The sequence below is a fragment of the Phyllostomus hastatus genome, unplaced genomic scaffold (assembly GCF_019186645.2).
Source record: "Phyllostomus hastatus isolate PE091 unplaced genomic scaffold, TTU_PhHast_1.1 phas_scaffold_11, whole genome shotgun sequence".
NCBI classification, from domain to species: Eukaryota; Metazoa; Chordata; class Mammalia; order Chiroptera; family Phyllostomidae; genus Phyllostomus; species Phyllostomus hastatus.
The window spans coordinates 5114500-5132474 of record NW_025334005.1 but is presented as its reverse complement, the minus strand read 5'-3'; the positions used below and the strand labels follow the sequence as shown (position 1 = coordinate 5132474).

Genomic DNA, 17975 nt, shown 5'->3' with positions numbered 1-17975 from the left:
CTCAGTGACTTCAGGAAGAAGGAGGATTTACATTTGAATTCCCCAAATTACCGATTAGTGGTAGGTGGCTGTGGCCTCGTTAAATCAGGAGCTCCATGACGTCGTCCACCCGCAGGTTAGGGCCATCTTTCCACTGTGTTCCTCTCAGTTGTTGCCTTAGTTCTTGCTCTGTTGGGTCACAGGTGGCTGCCACAGTTCCAGATGTCCCATCAGACTCAATATCGTCCGTCTACCGCCTAAATCTACACCCTGACTAATGCAGGGCCCAGGCGCCCGCCCTTCGTGCTCGCTGTGGCTGCACCCTGAGCGCCTGTGAGCTCCTAATGGTCACTTCACGTCCTTCCAGGTCTCTGCAGCTGCTGTTGCGAGCCTTCGGCGAGGCTAGGAGAGGAGGACCCTGTCCAGAATTCATGCGGAACAGGAAAAAGATGGGACATCTCCACGTGGAAAGACTCTACGGGGAAAACGAAGGATTGCCCAGGATCAAGGGAAGACGGAAAGCGAACAGCCTCAGAATGCGAAAAAGCCAGAAGTAGCTTGTACTCTGGAAGACAAGCGAAAGTTAGAAAACGAGGGAAAGAGAGAAGACAAGGGAAAGACCGAAGACGAGGAAATACTGGAGGAGCGGGAAAAACCAGAGGGGGAGGGAAAGCCGAGAGAAGGGGGGAAGGTGTTGGGAACAAGGAAATTAAGAACTAAATTTTAACCTTAATAGACAAGAACCACATTGTAGCTAAAAAGAAATGATAAAAGAGACAAAGTACAGTCAAAGCAAACATCCTGTGTCTAGCAGACGCTCTCCCCTGGGTAGGCTAGATAAGCAGTGCTTTGTAGTTTTTAATGAGAAAATAGAAAACTAGCTAGCTAGAGCCAGGAGATTACTAGGTTAATGAACAAACAGCCTGCCTTCCCGCCTTATGCAAGAATGCTTGGTTTGAAATTCCCGCGCGCAGTCTTTGTAAGCGAATTACTAACTGCCACGTCTGCTTCTGTATAACGCTTGCTTGCCCACCCCTATATAAGAACGTAGTTGTAAGCGCTCGGCGCGGCTCTCGTTTGCAGCTCCTTGTGGGCACTGTGTCGCTGGACACTTTGAGAGTTCACCCCTGCGCAGGTTAAACTTGGCCAATAAAGTAATATCTTTGATACCCTGAAAGTCTCCGATATTCGTTCTCGAGTTTGCTGGATGCTACAGAAGGCAGCTGGGGAAGCAAGGGCTGCAGGGAGGCACCCTGTGGGGGCACGAAGCGCCAGGAAAGCCAAGAGAAAAACCACCACCACGGGGCTGGCTCAGTGCCTCAAGAATGGGGAGGCCACACCCGATGTGCACCTGGGTGACAAGGGCACGGTAAGAGAATCTGATGAGGTTGCTAGGGTGGAGGATGAGGTGGAGAAAACCAGACAAAAATCAGCGGGGGTGTTTATGTGGATGCAAAACTGTTTACAGGACCCCTCCCACCCGAGGGGCTCCAGGGGACTCAGGGGTGGCGGGAGGGCCCCACAAAGGGGCTTTGAAGACATTCCCCTCGTGCAGTGCCCCCGGGCAGGCGTTTGCCAGGCCCCGGCTTCAACCTTACGCTAGTGCTTTGCTTTATTTATTTACTGTTTTAAAAAAGATTTTATGTATTTATTTTTAGAGAGAGGGGGAGAGAGGGAGAAAGAGAGGGAGAGAAACACCAGTGGATCAGTCGCCTCTCGCACACCCCCAGCTGAGGACCCGGCCCGCAATCCAGGCCTGTGCGGTCACCGGGAATCACACCCGGAACTGCCAACCTTCAGGTTTATGGGCTGACGCCCAAGAAACACAAAAAGAAAAACAAACAAAAAGACCCTGACCAATTCAGGCCCCGATAGGCCGCCTGGTTTCCTCTCCGGATGTATCTTGTGAGGAACTTGCCCTTTGGGCGTGGGCTTCCCTTGGGGGAGGAGTTTGGGAGAATCAGCAACAGACTTCCTTTGAACTTGTCAGGGAAACTGAGTCCCAAGCTCACCTAGCTTATCACTCCAGCTTTTGGCAATGGAGTCGGCTCCCATTCCAGGACCACAGCATGATACAGGCTGAAAGAAGGTTGTTTGATGGCTCTCTTGGACGAGGAGGAACAATGGGCAGGGGGTCCACCTAGAGCTTTCCTTTTGCTCCCTATGCCTACGACAAAAACCTTTCACAGCTCTGAAAACGTAAGACAGCAAGGTGGGGGTTTCACAGAGAGGAGTCTAGGAGGGCCGAACTTAAATGGCTACAAGACCAGAGGGTAACATAAATGTGTGAGCAATAGGGAGTGGTGAGGACTGTGGCGATCGAGACAGTACAGCGCTATCCCTACCAAAAAATGGTGCATGAGAAAATAAAATCTCTCTGGGCCAGCTTGACACCCCTGGAGGAGTCTGAGAATAAGGGTGTGCATCAGTTTCTGACTGCTGCTGTAACAAATGGCCACAAAGGTAGTGGCTGAAAACAGTGGGAATGAACTTCCTTATCGCGTGGAGTCCTGGGGCCACGTGGTTGAGGACGCTTCTGCATGTGCCATCTTGGCTAGGACGTGCTCAGAGCTGTGTCGGGAGAGCCCAAGGGTGGTCACAAAGGCCCTCCCAACTCTGGCTGAGGACAGGACCTTGTGGTCAAGACTGGACACAGCCTCTGAGGCCCCTGGAGTGGGGCGTGATGGCATCAGAACTCAGGCTCAGAGGTGAGGGGTTGGGATGCGAGCCAGTGTCCTCAACGATGACTCCTTGGGGACACAGGTCAGAAGCGCTTATTTTCTGAGGAAAAGGACCCTGGAAATGGGAGGCCAGGGCAGCTTCTGTGGAGAATTTGGCAGTGACGTCGGGGCTGAAGTCATGGCCGGGGTCAGGGCTGGGGATGCAGAGCTCACGGTGGCAAGGCTGAGGACAGGGAGTGGGTCCCTGTCACCAAGCCGGGCCTCCTGGTCAAGGACATGACGATCAAATCCCTGGAGGACGTCTGTTTTCTCCCTGCCCGTCAGGGAGTCTGAGATCACGGGCGTTCTCCTGGGGGTGTCCCTCAAGGACGAGGTTCTGAAGATGACACCGTGCAGAAGACATGCGCGGGCCAGAGAACGCGGTTCAGAGGAAGAGAGGGGGTGGCGGTGGGGGGCGAGGTCCAGGATGGTTTGCAAAGTCCTGGGGCCGAGGGCAGGGACTGGACTGGACTGCCTTGTGGGCTGGAAGCTGGCTGATGGGGAGGGGCTGTTACTTTTGAGACGAGACAGACAAAGAGATGTGCTGCACACAGAAAAATGTTTTAATGATGTGGTCGTGGTGGAATCTCTTCAGAGAGGAGAACCCCTGGGGAGGGGCTCCCCTGAACCACAGCCCCCGACACTTGGGCTGCCATCCCCCCTTCTGCCTCCTCGTGTGGGTGGTGGCCCAGGACCTGGAGGACCCCCGCTCCCTTTAGGGCTGTGTGAGGCCCGTTCTTGGCGCTCAGGGTCCACTCTTCTCTCGTGCTGAGGGCTGGAGTGGGACCATCTGCTTCTGTTGCTCTTGCTGCTGCCGCTGTGACTTCCCTCTCCTCCTGGGGGCAGCAGAGGGGTGCCCTGGGTATGCAGCCTGCAGGCTGGGGCTGGGAGCTGGGGGCGTCTGTTCCCAGTCACCAGCTCTCTGCCTCAAACACCTACCCCTCCCTGCAGCTGGGCACCCCAGGAAGGACTCTGGGGAGACTTAGGCAACTGGGGAAACGGGAGCAAGGAGCCCTGGCCCGGAGGGCTGGGTTTGAGCCACAGTGTGGCCCGGATGCGTGACCTGGGGTAAGCCCCTGCTCCGCCGCTGCGGGCGGGGCCCCACCTGTTCTCCACGTCCTGCACCGTGTCCGGCAGTGGGCGGCCCAGGGTCTCCGGCAGGAAGGCAGTGGCAGCACTGGCAATCACGGGGACAGTGCCGAAGATGAAGAGGGGCATGGGGCGGTAGAGCTCAGCCATCATGGTCACCAGTGGGCTCACAATGCTGCCCACGCGGGCCATGGTGCTGCCCAGGCCCAGGCCTGTCTGTCTGTGGGGTCCACAGGGGGTGGGAGCCGGTTAGTGTTCTGTTCCCCACTGGTCAGCAAATGGATTTGGCGTGTGTTTTAGAGATAATAATAAGAAGAAGAAGAAGAAGAAGGAGAAGAAGGAGGAGGAGAAGGAGGAGAAGGAGAAGAAGGAGAAGGAGAAGAAGGAGAAGGAAAAGAAGGAGAAGAAGAAGAAGCAGAAGGAGGAGGAGAAGAAGGAGGAGAAGAAGTAGGAGAAGAAGGAGGAGAAGGAGAAGAAGGAGGAGAAGAAGCAGAAGAAGGAGGAGAAGAAGGAGGAGAAAAAGGAGAAGGAGGAGAAGAAGGAGGAGGAGGAGAAGAAGAAGGAGGAGGAGGAGGAGAAGAAGGAGGAGAAGAAGAAGAAGAAGAAGAAGAAGAAGAAGAAGAAGAAGAAAGAAGAAGAAGAAGAAGAAGAAGAAGAAAGAGAAGAAGAAGAAAGAAGAAGGAAGAAGAAAGAAGAAAGAAGAAGGAGAAGAAGGAGGAGAAGAAAAACAGGTTGGGGAGGGCTCTGGCCAGAGAGTTAGGAGACTGATTTCGCCTGCCTCCGCCGGTAACCTGCTGTGAGACCCGGGGGGCCAGCAAGCCCCTTTTGCCCTCTGCACCTGAGTTTCCCCAGCAGTCAGTTCAGACAGCTGGGTTAGGCCAGTCGCCCTCAGATCACTTGCGGGGGTTCTGAGTTTCGGCTGCTCCAGCCCCACAAGGACAGGCCTGTGGGAATAGAATCCCCTGGGGAAGGATCAGAATGAGTGAGTGAAGATCGTTCTCTATGAGGGCAGGGCAGAGGTTAACATTGATTCAGGAGACACACTGCTGGGGTTCAAATCTAAGCTTTTTCACTTGCAAGCTGTGTGGCCTTGGGCAAGTTGCTTAACTTCTCTGTGGCTCAGTTTTTTCATTTGTAAAATGGGAATAATCCCAATATCTACCTAATAGGATTAAACAAGTTGATAGTTGTAAGCAGTTTAAGACAGCACACAGTAAGTGGCTTATGCGATTATTCTTTCCCTGGTATCTCAGGAGGGCTCAGTTCAGTAACCCTGACCATGACCCTCAGGGTTCTCATGCCAAGTGGCTCAGGGAAGCCTGACATTTCTTTGACATCTCACGTTAATTTTGCTTCCCATTCTTTTTTTTTAAATTAAGATTTTATTTATTTTCAGAGAGAGGGGAAGGGAGGGAGAAAGAAGGGGAGAGAAACATCAATGTGTGGTTGCCTCTTGCATGCTCCCCTACTGGGGACCTGGCCCACAACCCAGGCATGTGACCTGATTGGGAATCGAACCAACGACCCTTTGGTTCACAGGCCAGACTCAGTCCACTGAGCTGCACCAGCCAGGGCTGCATCCCATTCTTTTTTTTTTTTTAAGATTTTTATTTATTTATTTTTAGAGAGGAAAGGGAGGGAGATAGATAGATAGATAGAGAGAGAGAGAGAAGCATCAATGTGTGGTTGCTGGGGGTCATGGCCTGCAACCCAGGCATGTACCCTGGCTGGGAATCGAACCTGTGACCCTTTGGTTCGCAGCCCCCGCTCAATCCACTGAGCTACGCCAGCCAGGGCTGCATCCCATTCTTAATACAGGCACGTATTTCTCGTTTCTTAATTCAATGACCCTTCCTCCGCTGAAGCTTGGCACGTGGAAAAGCACCGCTGTGCTTATCCGCAGAGCGGGCGTACCATCCAGCCCCACCATTGTTAAGTGATGGGAAAGCAGTTTCACGTTTGTGGTCTTTGGTTTGAGCCGTACCACTGGGTTTACAGGTGGAATTCAGATTTAGTGTCATATCAAGGGGGTGGTTTCAATTCATTGCCTCTAAGATGGAGGAATCAAACTCATTGTCACCGGGGGCCACATCAGACTCAAGGTGGCCTTCAAAGGGCCGAATGTAATTTCAGGACCATGTAAATGTAACTACTCCCTAACTGGGGGCACGGAGCTCGGCACTGCCACCGGGTAGAAACGAGGTGCTGGGCTGGATAAAACAAGGTGGAGGGCCGGATTCGGCCCACGGGCTTTGTGTTTGCTGCCTGTGCTCTGAGATGAGTCTTGGTTCCCTGCTCTGTCTCAGTTGCAACACCTTCTGAGATCTTCTAGGGTCAGGTAAGGGCTTAGTCGGTAGTCACACCTGTGTTGGCCGGGCCACCCAGCGTGCACTGAGGGGCAGCTGTGTACCTTGTACTGATGAGTGCTGGGGAGGGGCTTTGGGCGGGGGCATACTGGGCTGTGCTCTGGGGTCTGACCTGTGCGTGGGGGAATGTTTCACCCTGAGGCTCCTCACGAGGCTTGCACTCACCGGATCGTTGTGGGGTACAGCTCCCCAGTGTACAGTAAGATGCATGTGAAGGAGGAAGCCAGGCAGCCTTTCCCCAGCACAGAGAGGGAGGTTCGGACAATGGATTGCTCTGGGGAGAAAGGAGGGGAGTCAGCAGGATCTTGGAACTGGAGGGAATTGCCTCTCCTTCCTTCTGAGAAGTTGAGTCATGTCTGGGGACGAGGCCAAGGGAGGACCTGCGTGCTGGTGAGCGCTCACCCTGGGGCACCACCCCGTTGACCAGGATGCAGATGCCGGCCAGGAGCAGGGAGGCCATCTGGGCGGGCCGGCGGCCCAGGGAGTTGATGACTAGGAAGCACACGACCTTGGCAGGCAGGTCCACGGCTGAGTAGATGACCTGGATGAGGTAGATGCTGACCCCGAAGCCTTGCAGGTCCATGACCAGCCCGTAGTAGGCAAAGCTAGTGGCAAACCTGGCGGGGAGAGAGGAGGGGCATGGGGTGTGTTCGGAAGGCTTAAAAGGAGGGGTGCTCATTCAAAACAGGGGCGAGCTGCCCTGAGTACCCTGCTTGGTAGGGAGCTGGAATGCGCCTCCTTGGTTAAGCTTTCTTTGGATGTTAGTATCCAGTTTAAATAGTGGGGTGGTCCTGAAATACTCCCAATTTTGTCACTTGGTTGCTATGTAGGATTTACATAGTTTCGGTCTTTCTCTTATCTATTGCCACCGGGCCGAGGCAGGACAGGTGGGCAGTCTGAGCCATATCTTCAGGGCCAAAGTGTTGGGAGCAGCAACAGCCTCCAGGGACCTGTCCATGGTGCCGGGGATGGGCGCTGTGTTTCTGAAGACGTCCGAAGCCCACAGAATGATGCTCAGGTCATTGGATGAAACCCACACCCGGGAGCAAATCCAGAATTGGAAACAAAGAATGTGCTGGTGGGATTGTTCCTCTTGACCACGCTTCCCTGAATGGGCACGGGGATGGCTGTGGTGACGGGTTGGTGAAGGTAGCCGTGAGAAGGGTAATCGGTTGCGTTGCCAGGGGAACAGCAGACGTTTGGCGGAAATCAGCCTTCCCCAAAGTGTGCGTCTGGAGATAAGCTTCAGGCGTTGCACTGCCTGCGCCCGTGCTTCTGGCCAAGGCCGGGGAAGTCTCCAAGTGCTTCACGAGCCCGACTGGTCTCCACTTCATGATGTCCTCCTGCTGACTTGAGGGCCACGGATCCTGGTGAGATTTTTCTGTTGTGTACTGGAACGGAGTTGATGAAAGGAGGAGGCGAGGCCCAGCTGGGACTCTGGCGCTGAACTGAGGTTGGAGGTCAGCCGGTCCTTCCAGACTCTCCCCTGGTGCCGGGCTTCTGCCCCCGCTGCAGACCTGCTGACTTTCCCTCCCTCTCATCTGACTCTTCCCGCCCAGGGCATACACTCTCTCCCCAAACAGCTCCCTGTCTGTGGGTCTGTCCGTCTGGGCCTACCACAGCATGGAGAGGCAGAGGAAGAGGTGGCGCAAGGCGGGGCAGCGCAGCATCTCCATGGCCGAGGCCTGGCCTTTGCCCATGGCCAGCTCCTTCTGCAGACTGGACCGGAGGACCTGCCAGGACGGGCAGGGCTCAGGGCCTGGGCTTGTGCAGGAGCTGCTCGCAGCCTAGCCCCTCACTCAGGGAAGGCCCCGCCCCTGGGTCCTGAGACCAGGGTTCGGGGTGGAGCCCAAGGCGGTGTCATGGGAAGCAATGGGGGTCTCACCTCCATATTCAGCTTGGCCCCCTCATCCCACTTCCCATTGATCCGGGCCACTCTCTGCAGGGCGCTCAGGGTGAGGTCCAGCCTCCCGGAGGTGGAGTACCAGCGGGCCGACTCCACGAAGAACCTGGGAGCAGCGGGGGTGGGTGTGGATGTGGGCGTGGCTTTGGTGCCAGTCTTCTGGGCTGGGGGCAGGGGGTGGGCTTTCTAGGGGCCTGCAGTGGGGTCTCTCTTAAGTCTGGGCACCCAGCGGCTTTGTCAAATCCTTCTCTTTAGGACCCCGAAGCAGCGGTGCCTGGCTTGGTGACGACTCACTGGGCAACCCGGGAACTCAGCTCTTGGGGCTGGGTACAGGGCACAGGACAGGGGGGCGGGAGACCTGGGGGAAGCTGGGGGAAGCCAGAGAGCTGAACAGCTTGGGGCAAATCCCCCCACAGCCTGTTTCCCCATCTGTCCGACTGAGGCTTGGCCTGGGTTTGACCTGCCGGCTTTGACCTTCTCTGATTCCGTGGGGCAGGGCATTTGGCAAGATCTCGTGGGGGGCGGGGGTGTGTGTCTCATCCCTTGCAGCCCCCTGGGCTTTTGTGGCACCCCCCTCCCCCGTTCCCACACACCAGGAATAGATGAAGAAGGCGAAGAAAGGCACAGAGAGCAGCAGCTGCAGGTGGCGCCAGTGGGGCACGGCGTAGGCCAGGCCGGCCAGGAGGAGCTGGCCCAGGCTGAAGGCATAGCTGTTCAGGGTGCCCACGAAGGCCCGGGTGTGGATGGGCATCCACTCCACATCTGGAAAAGAACGTTAGAGTAGAGCGATGCAACGCCCTGGACTGCCGGGGGGTGGAGGCCCCGGGGCAGGCAAAGACCCTTCTCCACACCCACACCTTGGTCTGGCCCAAGGCTCAGTGGGAGATACACCGAATGAGGGTGCATGCCAGGCAGAGAAAGGGGAAGACTTCCAGTGGAGGGGCGGGTGGGGAGGCAGGTTTGGGAGCCACGGGAGCCGTCCCCTCCACTCCTCTGCTGCGTGTGTGCTCCTCCCTGCGCTACTCCTGGACAGGGCCTCCTTTCCCTGCTGTGTCTCCGACCACTCAGACTGTCCTCAACAGCAGCCACTCCTCTGGTTTTGCTCAGCCCGGCCGGATTGCAGCCTCAGGGCCTGGAGCAGCTTGGAGGAGGCAGCAGCTTCCCTCTGTCCTGGAGAGTGGAGGTGGGAGGGAGGGCGCCTCCCTGCAGCGATCTGACGAGGCCTAGCCCCGTTCCGGTGGGCTCCTGGGGCAGCCTTCTCCAGGCGGCCTGCCCGGCCCAGCCTCGTCCCCGTTAATGCCTGTAGTTCAGAGAACCCCCAAAGCCCAGATTCCCTGCTACAGTTGCAGATGACCTCGAGTAAACCCTCTCCCTTCTCCCCAGCCTCAGGTTTCCCATTTGGGGAATGCGGGGAAAGGGAAACACAGCTCATGGACAAGCCACGCTCAGTCCGCCTGTGCTCCGTCTACGCGACGCCGGCCTGCCCTGTGTTAAACACATTAGAATGGATTGCCAACGTTAGGAACTTGGGATCATTTACATGAATAAAAAGGAAGGGGGCCCTGGCTGGCGTAGCTCAGTGGATTGAGAGCGGGCTGGGAACCAAAGTGTCCCAGGTTCGATTCCCTGCCAGGGTACATTCCTGGGTTGCAGGCCATAACCCCCAGCAACCACACATTGATGTCTCTCTCTCTCTCTCTCTCTCTCTCTCTCTCTCTCTCTCTCTCCCTCCCTAAAAATAAAATAAATAAATAAAACATCTAAAAAAAAAAAAAAGGAAGGGGGAAGATCTGTCAGCCCTGAGACCTGGCTGTGGCCCCTTGGGCACAGTCCTCCCCACCCCCTAATGCCTCTTGAACCGCCTGGTCTACTTCAGTCCTTCACGGGACCTGCTTGTCTTGAACACTGGAGTTTGCGAGCCCAAATCTCAATGAGGGGCCAGGAGGGCAGAAGCTTCCGGCAGAGGCTGTTACGTTGGCTGAAAGGGCAATCCCAAAGGGCAGGTCGGGAGCAGGCACAGCTTGGGAGGGGCAGGCTGGGAGGGGGGGCTGGAAAGCCCGGGGGCGCTGGGCTGCCTGGCGAGCATGGAGCGTGGGTGGGGACCCGCCCTGCTTTCCCGGCACCCCTCACTTAGGGTCATGCTGTTGAGGGCGACGCCGGACACCGACATGCCCGAGAGGAGCCGGAAGGCGCAGTAGACGGGGAAGGTGGGAGCGAAGGCCGCGCAGGTTGCTGACACAGCTGTCTGCAGGTGGCTCAAGATCAGCACCTTCCGGCGGCCCAGCCTGCGGGGGGGAGGGGGGAGGACTTGCGTCAGGGGCCCTGAGGACCGAGGCGGCCAGGCAGGGCCGGGTGGGGAGGAACAGTGCTTGCCCTGGGTGAGGTCCTCGGCGGCGGCGGGGGGTCTTTGAGGACCTGTGGCGTGTCCCAAGGCCGGTGCTGCAGGTCCTCACAGCAGCCTCAGCTGGGCCTGCCGACCTCCCACCTAGGGCCCTGGGCCCAGCCGAGGAGCCCCCCGCCGCAGCCTGGCCGCCTGGCCCTCTCCAGGACTGACCTGTCTGCCAGGTACCCGAACACCATGGCTCCGAGAAGCACCCCTACCATGTACAGGGACTGAGCCAGCTGGCGTAAGGCCCTGTGAGAGCACACGAGGTCCCACTGCAGGGAGAGGGGACAAGGTCCGGCAGAGATGAGCCTGAGCTGCAGGGTGGCGTCCCTACCCCCACCCCACGGGCACGTCCAGGTCTGTCACCCTCTTCCCCTGACACTTCTCTTCACGGTCTGTCTCCCTGGTCCCAGGCTCTGACTGTGCTGGACCCCCACATCCACCTTTTCTAAGAAGTCCTCCCCATCCTGAACTTTCTCTGTCCGCCCGTGGTGGCCGCTGGGGCATTTGAGATGGTCCGTGTACGTGTGAGTGTGTGTGTTTCTGTCTGTCCGTCTGTCTGTTTCAGAGGGGAGGTACAGTCCGGACGGTGCACGGAGGGGCCCAGGCGTCCTCACCTCGGTCACGATGGTGGAAGGGAAGGTGCTGTTGCTGTAGATCCAGCCACTGGTGCAGGGCTCTGTGGCGGCTGTGCCATTGGGGAAGGGCCGTCCCCGTTGTGGGGAGGTGAAGCGGAGGCAGGACTCTGGCTGCCCCTGCCCGTCCCGGGGCAGCCAGGCCTCCAGCTCCCCGTCCTCGCTGAGGTTGGCGCCGGCGGGTGGGCGGCAGTGGTGGGTGGGGATGGCGGCGGTGAAGTTCTGTAGGGTGTTGTGGGAAGACAGCAGGATCAGGGGGAGGATCACCAGAGTGACTTGGATCTGCTGGAAGCGGCCGACGCCCCCCAACTGCTGCAGGAGGTCATTGAAAGCCATGGGGGACAGGCCCAGCGGTGTGGCTGGGAGCGGAGGACTTCCAGTCCCAGGACCCCTGTCTCTGTGTCTGCCTGCCCGCGGTCCCCGGCTGGAGGAGAGGAGCTGCCGTGGCTTCCGCAGCTCCGTTGCTCCTAGAGCTGAATCTGAGCTGGCCCTGTGTGGGGACAGCGGCCCGGCCGGCGCCCCTCCTTCCCTCTCTCTGCCTCTCTGGCCCTCCCTTTCCCTTGCGTCTTCTCACTTGGTAGGGGCTCAGGGTCTGCTGTAGCCCCGACCCCTACAGGGCAGCATTTAATTCTTGGCAAGGAGGGATTGTAGTTAAAATGTGACTTAATTTCAGAAGGATTAACCCAAATATTCTGGTGTCAGTGGAATATTAGACCTCAAGGGTGTAAAGGACAGGAGAGGGTGGACTGAGGAGGGGGTGGTGGGAAGAAATGGACTCGGGGGGGCCCCTCTGGACATATCTGGGGGCAGGACCTTTTGGCCTTCCTTTTAGTGAGAAGGGGGTTCTGAGAAGTGTGGTGACCTCTTGAGGGGCTTCTGTCATGGTCAGTGGATAGGATCCAAACACTGTCTCTGGGGAGGGCTGCCGGAATATAAGACACCCAGTTAATTTTAATAGTATATCAACACATTTTTTTTTTTACTGTAATCGTGTCCCTAAAATCACATGGGACATACTTACACTAAAAATTATTCAGTGACCTGACATTCCAATGTAACTGGGCATCTTGTAGTCTGATTTGCTGAAGTTGGCAACCCTGGTCTTGGGTCTTCTGGGGCCAGCTCGCCTCTCACAGGACCAGAGCTTGTTCAGTCGAAGAAACAGCCAGGGTCAGAGGCTGCTGTTGAAACAATGGGGCCCGGGACAGACGTCGTGCAAGATTCGGGGGGTGCTAATGTGTGGCCCGCGGGCCGTGTGCAGCTGAGGGTGGCTGTGAGTGTGGCCCGACACAGTCATAGAATTACTTAAAACACGATGAGATTGTTTTGTGATTATGTGTCGAAATGTGGCCCAGAGACGCTAAAAGTTTGGATACCCCTGACTGGCGATCGATCCTTCCAGTGCCTCAGCTTTAACCTTCTGGCTTCTCCTGATTCAAATTCCTGCCCTTTGTTTGCAGTGAGCTTAAACTGAGTTTATTTTTAGCCACACTTCTAAGACAGCCACTTGATCTCCTTCAACGCTTGGCTCCTGAGTTCCAATCATTCACTGGCAGGGAGGGGCAGTGCCGCACTGTGATTGGGTGGGACCCTGTTGGTTGGTTGGATCATGGGTCGGGGATGCCAAGAGAGCAGGTTACGGCTTCCTACTTTCCATTTGCACGGGATGCATTGTGAAACATGGACGCTGGACCCAGCCTACGTGGATCCACACCCTCTTTCTCCCTTCTCAGGCTGTGTAGCTGGGGGAAGCCGTTGAACCCCTCTGTCTCTCCGTGTTCTTGTTCGCACGGTGGAGAGAAGAGTGGTGCCGGCCTCGTGTGCTGTTGGAGGGTTGAATGAGCCGATACACGGGTACAGATCTTAAAGTCGCCCCTGCCTCAAACAGCTCAGTGATTGTGCGCTGTGCCTATTGTTCATTTCTGGTAAAAAGGTAAGACTATCGCACTGATTTTAGAGAGAAAATATGCCTAAGCACATCTTAGCCAAAGAACAGAGATTTTCCACGGAGGGTGATTTTGCCCCCACCCAGGGGACGATGGCCATGTCTGGAAACATTTTTGGCTGTCACCACTGTGGGCGGTGGTGCTACTGGCTTTTTGGGTAGAGTTCCGAGATGTTGCTGGACACCCTGCAATGCACAGGGCACCCACACACAACCAGGAATTGTCTGGACCCAGAATGCCAACATGCTAAGGTTGAGATCCCCCAAGCTAAAGGATGATCGATCCCAACCTGGCCGGGCTAATGTTACTCCAATCATACAGGTGGCTCCTACTCAGATATTTCTAAGATCGCCCACGCCCTCCTTTGAGCGGGGAGACAGCTTACAAAGTGAGGAAGACAACTCCTTCTCTCTGCTTTGCCCGAACACAATGGAATAGCCTGGGCTCCAAGGGGCTGGAGCTCTTCCCCTGGCCAGCCCCCCTGGAGGGACGGCATCGGGACCCCGGTCTTCCTGTATGCCCCCCAGCATTCTCCTCCACCACGCCGACTCCACTGTTGAGCAGGGGCTGCTCTTTGTCTTTTGCGGTGTGTTTCCACTGGGGGATCCTGGCAGCCCCCCTCTGCAAACTGGTTCTCAGGTTCTCAGTTCTCCAGGTGCAAAATCTTCATCTTGTTGCTGAGATGAAGCAGTGTGATTTCCAACGTCTCTTGTAAGGATTTAAGATGCCCTGTCATTGTGTGCACTTTACAGAAACTACTCTTTTGTGTCTTAAGCTGGGAGGTGTTCATTGTCCCTCAGGGCCCTGGGATCCTCGAGGCCTCAGATGGGTTCACACCTGTTCTGTCTAACTTCAAAGCCAGGTTCTTAACCGCTGCTCTGGAGGGGTGGGCTGCCCAGCTAGTGAGGTCTGAGACATCACCCCATCTCGTTTGTCCAGAAGGGGAGAGGAGAGGCCCAGAGAGGGATGCGACTCAGCCCAGCCTCCGTCCTCTCACCCAGGGTGGGCTCTGGGCCGGGACCCGGTGGGTGTCCAGATGCCTAACACCGTTCTCCAGGCCAAGGTATATAAACAAGAGCCTCGTGCCTTGGGGGTGTGAGGACAGCTGGACAAACAGACTCGGGGCTCTGGGGCCAGTCTCCTGCCAGAACTTGCTATCTTCATGGGGGAGAGGACAGAGTGCTAAGGCCAGTGGGGGAGGTAGGGGGGGTCCTCTGAAGAACCCTCCCCCTCTGAGCCTGTGCCCAGCCTTGCTTTGGAGAAGAGCTCCCCCCCTCTCCCAGTGCCTGACCAGCTTCCAGTCAGGCTAAGTCTGGAAAAAGCTCAACTAGGACTCCAGGGACTGCATTGTGGTTGGCTCCTGGGATCATTCGGGTAGCAAGGGGAGTCCCCACTGGCCTCCCAGCTCATAGAGAGCTTCTAGACAGAAATGGTCACATGGAAAATGATTTGCAGAGTCAGGGACTATCCTCTAAGGACAAAGGGGTCAAATCTGGGGACTTGAGATTGGCCAAGAGCCACAGACCCACATGCCATCAGAGATGGAGGCCGTCACAGGTCAGGAGGTCGAGGCTCAGAGGAGGCAAGGGTGGCCCGTGATCACACGGCAAGCAGTCCTCTTGATGCCGTTGCTCTTTCTTTTTCTTTCTTTTCTTTCTTTCTTTCTTTCTGATTTTATTTATTTATTTTTAGAGAGGGAAGGGAGGGAGAAAGAGAGAGAGAGAGAAACATCAATGTGCAGTTGCTGGGGGTCATGGCCTGCAACCCAGGCATGTACCCTGACTGGGAATCGAACCTGCGACACTTTGGTTCATAGCCTGCGCTCAATCCACTGAGCTACGCCAGCCAGGGCTCCTGTTGTTCTTTCTATCACACTAGCAGCTCTTACATGTCCCGGATGTTCCAAGACATCTGGATTTTGCCTAACTCATTCTGTTAAATAAATGGGACTTCAGGAGTGTGACGACGTGTAATTTTGATTTTTTATTATCTTGTGACACCTTTCAAATAAATAATTTACAGACCAAAGAAAGCACTCTTGCACAGCTCACATGCCCTAAGCATGAGTTTGAAACAGCCGGACCGGGAGCGGAGTCTGGCAGCAGACAGGGCGGGCCCAACGGGCCCACGGTGACTTCCGGAACAAGGTGCCAAACTGAGCCTCATGCCCGTGGCCCGGCTCCCCTGGCCGGTGGATGGTGCAGATGTTAACAGTTCACGCGCGGACTGCCTGACTCGAGGCCGGTAACCAATGAGGTGGCTCGGTGTGAGGACTCTGCCCAAGAGAGGTGCCAAGTGGCGAATCACTAAGCCCTTTGGAGGCCCAGCTCAGGAGCAGAGAGAAGGGAGTGGGGAGGCAGGAAGAAGCTGAGCTGGAGGAGGGGAGCCGGAGAGGGGGCAGCACCCAGACCGGGCGGGGACTTTGGGAGTAGGAAGGAGGATGGGTCAGTCGTCCTGGCCAGCATCCCAGTTCCCCAGGAGTCCTGATCGCGTGGCTGGGACGTGCCGTCCTGGGCATCGTCCCTTCCCTAAGTCAAAGGCAGCGGGGCTGGGCTGGGCAGAAGTCAAGTGCAGGGCGGGCACAAAGGGCAGGGCTGAGAGAAGGCACCGAAGGAAGTGGAATGAGGCTGGATCTCAGGGGGCGAGGTGGCGGGTGTAGAAGCGGGTGGGGCACGACCGCGGCAGGACAGAGACAGACTGTGGGGCCCGTCACGTGTCACGGGGAGCACACTTCCTCCCGAAGGGGAGTCACGGAGAGGCCGAAGCGGGGCCCGCAGGCCTCTCAGGTTTGGTGAGCTCTCTCTCCGATGTTTTGTTTTGTTTTACCTCTTTTTTATTCCCTCTCTCAGATGTCTAAGGACAGATTTGGGGGCAATCAGCTCTGCCGAGTGTGCCCGAGCCATCCCACAGGGTGGCCCCCAGCCGTGGCGGAGCGCTCAAGGGGGCTGGTCCGCAGGGAGAGCTCTAGCCACTACGACAAAACGCACAGCAGGTCCGGAAGCCTCAGCGCGAACCAAAGGCTGTGAAATCTCTCATGGAGAAAACTTTGATGCCGGCGACACGCAGCAACAGTGATACAGGGATGTCCTGGGCGAAGTGCAACCTGCTGTTACTGCATCTGACACACTCTTATTAAAATTAACTCCCCCTTTTTAAAACTTTTTTTTTTAAAGATTTTACTTATTTATTTTTAGAGAGGGAAGGAGGGAGAAAGAGAGAGAGGGAGAAACATCAATGTGCGGTTGCTGGGGGTCATGGCCTGCAACCCCGGCATGTGCCCTGACTGGGAATTGAACCTGGGATGCTTTGGTTCGCAGCCCACACTCAATCCCCTTTTTGAAACTTTGACAAAGCAGCCACTGGGAGTTTTTCACTCACAGCGGTGGCTCGCGCCACATGCCCACTGGACAGCACTGGGAAGAGGGTCAGAGGACGGGCCCCCGGGGGAGGGTTCCGAGGAGCGGCCGAGGAAGGGGTCCGGCTTTGGGAACCGTCTGGTCACAGGGAGGGAGATCCCCGAGTTTAGCTTACACCAGAAGGGGAATCGATGTGGGGAGTTCAGGGGTATTTACGGGAACCCAGGGTCCCAAAGCGCATGCCGGGCTGAGCAGGCCCCGGGACCTGGAGCCCGCAGAGAGTCGATGGAAACAGCCTCACCAGCTCTGTCTCCCTGGGCCCTGCCGTCTCTTGTTCTGCTTTTCTCTGTGTCCCTTTCTCATCCTTTCTCTGCTCGACCTGCCTCTGGACCAGCCCACCCTCATGGCAACGTCCTTCCCAGGGCGAGGGCCAAGGGATGGACTGGACTCTCCACACTCAAACCCCAGCCCGGGTCGGAACACGGGATCGGCGAGACTTGGATCCGCAGTGGCCCCTGGCCCCGTCGGTCCTGGGCAGAGGGGTGGGGTCATGCAACTGTTCAGTCAGCAGGCCCCGGGGCTCGGATCCTTGGGGACACCCCGAAGGAGACTGAGAAGGGGCAGCCGGAGTGTGGGAGGGAGCCACAGGCGCGTGGCGTCTCAGCAACCGAGGGAGCAGGGCTCGGCCAACAGAACCAAATCCGCTCCGAGTCCACGTAAGACGAGGCACGGAAAGTGACCTGTGGATTCAGCGCGGGGCAATGCGTGCGCTTGGTGGGAACAGTTCCGGGCGGGGCGGGAGCCACGTGCGCTGCAGAGACGGGTGGGTTGGAAAGTGGAGGCAGGCCGCTGCTCTGGAACGCCTGGCCGTGAACGAGGGAAAGGGCCGGGCGGTCTGGCAGGAGGTGAGGCCTCTGAGGAGGTTTGCTCGCTGGCTGGCGTGGTTTTCGTTCAGGCAGGAGAGGCTTGAGCTTCACCGGAGCCGGAAGGAGCCAGGAGGGAGGGATCGGGTGGAGCCCTCAGGGGGGAAGCAGTTGGCTGCTGACGGGGGGAGGCTGGGTGCTGGGCCCCCCCGCGAGAGAGGACTGGACTTAGACGGGACCCCAGGAAACGTGGCAGCAGACGTGGACGGGGTCGGTGTTGGCTGACGTTTTCTCTGCAAATAGGAGGCACGGCCGTGTGGTGGGCGTGGGGCTGGGACGTGGGTCGGAGGTGTGCGTGGGGCGAGCAGGGAAGGAAGATCGGGCTCGGAGGGAGGAGCCCCGTGTATCTGCGGCCACTCTGGGTCTGTCCAGCTGCCTGCTCACGGGCGCTCTGGGGCGTGGAGACCTGCAGTGGACCGCCCGGGTCCCCGCCCGGATGCGCATGAGGGAGCCCTAACCTCCAAGGTGGGGGTGACTGGAGGCGGGCCTTTGGGAGATAACTAGGGTCAGAGGAGGTCACGAGGGTGGGGCCCTCACGAGGGGTTGCGTGTCCTCAGGGAAGAGACACCCGACGACTGGCTTCCTCTCCCCTCCCGCGCACGCGTGAGGGCACAGCGAGAAGGGGGCCCGTCCACTCCCCTCCCGCGCATGCGTGCGGGCGCAGCGAGAAGG

At 57.3% G+C, this 17975-nt stretch overlaps 2 protein-coding genes across 3 annotated transcripts; one reads left to right on the top strand and one right to left on the bottom strand.

Annotated features, from left to right (window-relative positions):
- Positions 1-95: 95 nt before the first annotated feature.
- On the top strand, positions 96-1582 carry LOC123829229 (transcription elongation factor A protein-like 4). The gene is given in 4 exon segments (XM_045854748.1): positions 96-115; positions 347-471; positions 474-658; positions 1196-1582. Coding segments are annotated over 4 exon segments (717 nt in total).
- A 1659-nt stretch (positions 1583-3241) lies between these two features.
- On the bottom strand, positions 3242-11680 carry LOC123829428 (solute carrier family 22 member 6). Of its 2 annotated transcripts, none has more exons than XM_045855131.1 (10): positions 11061-11680; positions 10612-10715; positions 10188-10342; positions 8651-8819; positions 8040-8163; positions 7772-7887; positions 6557-6771; positions 6320-6428; positions 3805-4008; positions 3242-3535 (listed from the first exon to the last, which is right to left on the bottom strand). In XM_045855131.1, exons 1-10 carry the CDS (start codon positions 11412-11414, stop codon positions 3445-3447), a joined length of 1641 nt encoding a protein of 546 aa, XP_045711087.1. In that variant the 5' UTR covers positions 11415-11680; the 3' UTR covers positions 3242-3444. The 2 variants fall into 2 exon arrangements, with proteins under 2 accessions (XP_045711087.1, XP_045711088.1); XM_045855132.1 differs by having other exon boundaries at positions 3805-3876.
- Positions 11681-17975: the final 6295 nt, after the last annotated feature.

Coding starts and splice junctions, on each gene's coding strand:
- LOC123829428 (XM_045855131.1), bottom strand. CDS start 11,414: ATGGCTTTCAATGACCTCCTGCAGCAGTTGGGGGGCGTCGGCCGCTTC. Junction 10,716..11,060: donor CTTCCACCATCGTGACCGAG/GTGAGGACGCCT, acceptor CTCTCCCTGCAG/TGGGACCTCGTGTGCTCTCA. Junction 4,009..6,319: donor CTGTACCCCACAACGATCCG/GTGAGTGCAAGC, acceptor TGGACCCCACAG/ACAGACAGGCCTGGGCCTGG.